The 5,064-nt window shown below is 48.8% G+C and overlaps 1 protein-coding gene across 1 annotated transcript; it reads right to left on the bottom strand.

Annotated features, from left to right (window-relative positions):
• Window positions 1-1,805: 1,805 nt before the first annotated feature.
• LOC128377456 (kelch repeat and BTB domain-containing protein 11-like) lies at window positions 1,806-3,056 on the bottom strand. Its single transcript, XM_053337408.1, has one exon. It carries the CDS (start codon window positions 3,054-3,056, stop codon window positions 1,806-1,808), a length of 1,251 nt encoding a protein of 416 aa, XP_053193383.1.
• Between the last annotated feature and the right edge of the window lie 2,008 nt (window positions 3,057-5,064).

A 5,064-nucleotide genomic window follows, 5' to 3' on the forward strand; every position in this document is an offset into this window, starting at 1 on the left:
ATACCTCCATTCATAAAATACTAAAAAAAAAAAAATGAATAAGAAAGTATCAAAAAGTGCCCCACAATTAAAAAGCTTATAAAATATGAATAAAAAATACATTAATAATTATAACATAAGATATTGCAGGATGACCTTTGACCCTCTCTCTCATAACTTTTTGCTCTTTTTTATGCTAATGAGGCGTCAGACTGGAAGGGGGCGGGGCCAAAAAATACCTGAACTAGGTGGGTGTGTTTGTTTTAAGTGTTTGAGGAGGAGGCCCAGCCGGGTGGAGTTTACTGCACAGAGTAAAGAAACAGCAGCTTTAACAGTCTGAACTCAGCTCTCAGGTATGTTTATAGCCCCGCCCCCCCCCCCCCCCCCCACCTGTCAATCACTCACCTGTTGGATCTGTACAGGTGAGCAGATACAGAAACACGTTTAATAACATCTACGGTAATTATTATTATTATTGTTGTTTTTATGATATTTTTTAACAAACAGAGAAAACTCCATCAGCTGAGGAAGACCACGAGCTGTGACTGAAAGCTCAGGAGAAAGACAGTAAATGGCCACGTTTAAGTTTCCAGAGTTTAACGTTGTTTTAATGATTTAATGAGTGTTGATTTTTTTTTTTAACGTGCTTTTTAATGTTACACATCATTTTTTTTTATGTTGTTAAAGAAAGCGTTTATTAACCCTTAAACAGGCAGGAGTGGAAAATTAGATGTAAAAAATCCTTACTAGTTATGTCATTTGCACCTAAAGTAAGTAAGGAAGGAAGGAAAGAAGGAAGGAAGGAAGGAAGGAAGGAAGGAAGGAAAGGAGGGAAGAAGGAAGGAAGGAAGGAAAGGAGGGAAGAAGGAAGGAAAGGAAGAAGGGAGGAAGGAAAGGAGGGAAGAAGGAAGGAAAGGAGGGAGGAAGAGAAGGAAGGGAGGAAGAAGGAAGGAAAGGAAGGAGGGAGGAAGAAGGAAGGAAAGGAGGGAGGAAGGGAGAAGGAATGAAAGGGAGGGGGGGAGAGGAAGAAAGAAAGGAAGGACAGATGAAGGAAGGAAGAAAGGACAGAAGGAGGGAACATTTACCCTAACAGCTGAACTTAGATCTGAGGAAGGAAGGACGGAAGGAAGGAAGGACAGATGAAGGAAGGAAGGAAGGAAGGAAGGACAGAGGAAGGACCCGGGAGGACAACAGGAAGGTTAAAGAGTCTTTATCTCCTGGTGCACGTTGTCTGTTTAAGGGTTAAGAAGCTGTTCAGGAGCTTTTGACCGGGTCACATGGTCTTCTTCAGCAGAATGAAGGTTTTTTTTCGGAGCACTTTAAATTCTTAAAAGCAGCGATTAATTTATATTTATATATTCATAATATAAGCGATGTTATTTGTATGATTATTGAGTTTTCATGCGGTTATTTTTCAGGTTTTGTGATTAAAATGAATTCTTGACATTTGAATTTGACCTTTTGCAGATTTTATGATGCAGGTTTCTTCTTTTCTGTCTCGTTTGTTTCCAGATTAAATTCAGTTTGATTTATTTTGATAAATCTGACGGCTCTTTTCTTATGTGGAGGATTTTGAGATCGATCATTTGTGATCTTAATAAAACTGGTTCTGGTTTAAACTTCCAACAAACTTTCAGCCTCTGGATACAAAAAAAAACTGCATCAAACGTTTTCAGTAACATTCAATCACATCTGCTCAACAGCTGGATTCAAACCTGCAGCTTCAATAAAATCAGTTTGTTCATGAATCTGATTTTCATGCAGCAACAAGTGATGAAGGCACCGCGCTGACTGTCCCGGTTAACGGAGAGCTGCACCGGGATAAATCACTGGTCCCGGTTCAGAGAGAGGACGAACGGTACCAGGGCTCCTCTGGTCTCGGTAGGGGAGGGCAGGACCTCCGGTAGGAAGCCCTCGCGCTCCTCCCGGACCTCAAACTGCAGCGTCTGGTTCCGGTTGACGCAGTAGATCCGGTCCCCGAGCACCGCGCACCGGAACGGCAGAGGGTTGTGGAGCGGGTAGCACGCGCCACCGTGCCACACCTTCACCACCGTGTTGTATTTGTACACACTCACCCCCGCGCGCTCCCGGTCCACGTCGAACCGGTACACGAGGCTGCGGTGCGCCACCATGTCGGTGGACCGCCGCCGGCTCTCGTTAAACGGACACTCCTCCCACTCATCCCGGCGGGAGTCGTAGCGGAGCAGCCGGTAGAAGAGCGAACCACCGGACACGAACAGCTCCCCGCCACATGACGTCGCCTCGTGCGCAACAGCGAACGAGCCTTTAGGCAGCGGGGCCACCGGAGCCCACCTGTCCGTGCGCGGGTCGTACCTCTCCACCGTGAACAGACACTCCCCCCCGATGGCGTACAGGTGACCGTCCATAGACACGAGCTGCAGCTGGCACCGGGGCTGGGTCAGCCGGCGGGTCTGAGTCCAGGCTCCGGTTACCGGATTGAAGCAGAACACCCGGTCAGACACCCGGTCCCCCCGCAGCCCCCCCGCCACGAACAGGTAGTTGTACATGGTGCACATGCTGGAGCCTTTAGTGGGGACTTCCTCCGGTAGGGTGGTCAGCACCTCCCACCGCCGGCTGTCCGGGTGGAGGTAGAACACCCGCCGGTGGTTGGTGTCATCCCGGTTGATGTCATCCCGGCTGGTGTCCTCCCGGTTGGTGTCCTCCCGCCGGTGGTTCGTGTCATCCCGGTTGGTGTCCTCCCCTTTCTGGTCGCTGTCCTCCCGGTCGGTGTCCTCCCGCCGGTCAGACACCTCACTGCTCTCGGCCACTGCCAGCACCTTCCTCCCCTCCATCCTCCGGGCCAGGATGAGCTCCCTCTCCCCAGCGGTCAGTCTACCGTACACACCGGGAGCCCGCAGCACCTGCAGGTAGTGCGCGCTCATGTAGTCGTACACGCGCTCCCTCACGCCCGCCTCGCCTTCTCTCTTGGCTTTTGTGAGCAGCTGGAAACAGTTTTCTGCGCTGATCTGCGGCGACATATCTGCAGCTGCTGAGCCGAGCTGTGAACACCGATCCCCGGAGGATGTCAGTGACTCTGCGGCTTCTCTGGACTCCATTAGATCCGGATCTACTGAATCTGATCGATCAGCTGTCTGCAGATGCACTTCTTTCTTTTCCAGACACAAAAACGCCCCTTCCCTCCTCCTCCTCTTTTATTCTGTCTGTTGCTTCAAGTTTCCTTCCTCCTCTCCTCACACTAAGCGGACCCTCCTCTTTTCGAACAACCGTCTCGGATCCTCCTCCTCCTGCAGCGGGGCGTGGTGCCTGCTCAAGCCGAGTTTCCCCTCCTGCTGTCCGGGGAGGTTTGCAGCTTCTCCCCGCTGCAGAGCCCGGAGGAGTCTGTGGACACAAAGGCGTTCAGTGACCGTGTGGACTCTCCCTGCTCCTCCTCCGGTGTGTGTGTGTGTGTGTGTGTGTGTGTGTGTGTGTGTGTGTGTGTGTGGACGCCTCTGATGCTGCTGACGGAGGGAAACACCGAGCTGATCACACTCTAAAGAACAAGAGCCTCTGCAGAACCACACGGAGGGTTTCTGAACCGCAGGATGAACTAATCCTTCATAATTTCAGGGTTTCACTCTGAAACCGTCACCACAGATTCATCCTCTCATTTCCTGTCTCATATTTTTAGCAGCTGTTGGATATAAAACAGCAAAAAAACACAAGAGAGAACAGAAGTTGCCATTCTTCGTGTATCTGGGTTACAGATCTGTTCATTAGTTTGTGGTCACACTGAATTTAAAGGGAACAATCAGACTGATTATTGAGATGTTTGAGAGCAGGAGGAAATATCAGTTTTCATATTTAACCCTCCTGTCGTCCTTGAGTCAAGGAAGAAAGTTAGGAAGAAGAAGAAGGAAGGAAAGGAGGGAGGAAGGAAGGAAAGAAGGAAAGGAGGGAGGAGGAAGGAAGGAAAGGAGGAAGGAAGGCAGGAAAGGAGGGAGGGAGGAAGGAAGGTAGGAGAGAGGAAAGAAGGAAGGAGGGAGGGTGGGAAGGAAGGAAGGTAGGTAGGTAGGTGGGAGGGAGAAAAGAAGCAAGGACAGAAGAAAGGAGGGAAGGAAAGAAGAACAGAAGGAAGGAAAGGAGGGAGGGAGGAAGGAGGGAAGGAAGGAAGGTAGGAGAGAGGAAAGAAGGAAGGAAAGGAGGGAGGGAGGAAGGAGGGAAGGAAGGAAGGTAGGAGAGAGGAAAGAAGGAAGGAGGAGGGTGGGAAGGAAGGAAAGTAGGTAGGTGGGAGGGAGAAAAGAAGCAAGGACAGAAGAAAGGAAAGAAGAACAGAAGGAAGGAAGGGAGGAAGGAAGGAAGGAAGGAAGGGAAGAAGGGAAGAAAGAAGGAAGGGGTTCAATTTGACCCGGGAGGACGACACGAGGGTTAAACTGTAAACGAAGAGAGAGAATGTGTAATATGATCTTTATTCACAGTTAATGTTAAAAGCAGCTTTTCAGGTGAAGCTTTTCATCACTTTGACACAAACTACATCCAGTGACTTCACTCTAACCTCTGGAGTCGTTCCACTGCTCTCTGCTTTTATACAGTTTACAGACAAATGAATGTTAATAAGTTTGAAACCATATCTTAACCCTCCTGTTGTGTTCAAGTCAAGGAAGGAAGAGAGGAAGAAGGAAGGAAAGGAGGGAGGAAAGAAGTAAGGAAGGAAGGAAGGTAGGAGGGAGGGAGGAACGACAGAAGGAAGAAAGTGGGATGGAGGAAGGAAAGAAGGAAGGGAGGAAAGGAAATAAAGAAGGGAGGTAGGAAGGACGGAGGAAAGAAGTAAGGAAGGAAGGAAGGTAGGAGGGAGGGAGGAACAACAGAAGGAAGAAAGTGGGATAGAGGAAGGAAAGAAGGAAGGGAGGAAAGAGAGAAGAAAGAAAGAAAGTGAGAAGGAGAGAGGAAGGACAGATGGAAGGAAGGAAGCATTTCATGTTTTAAGCACTTTGAATTGCCTTATTGATTAAATCTCTCTGATGATCCAAAGTGTCCTCGTAGGTTTTATGTGTTGGTTCGGCTGCTTTAATGTTCAACACAAGAAACAAAGCAGAGAATGAAAGAAGCATCAGACACCATTAAAAG

This window comes from Scomber japonicus, chromosome 17 (genome assembly GCF_027409825.1).
Source record: "Scomber japonicus isolate fScoJap1 chromosome 17, fScoJap1.pri, whole genome shotgun sequence".
Classification (NCBI taxonomy): domain Eukaryota; kingdom Metazoa; phylum Chordata; class Actinopteri; order Scombriformes; family Scombridae; genus Scomber; species Scomber japonicus.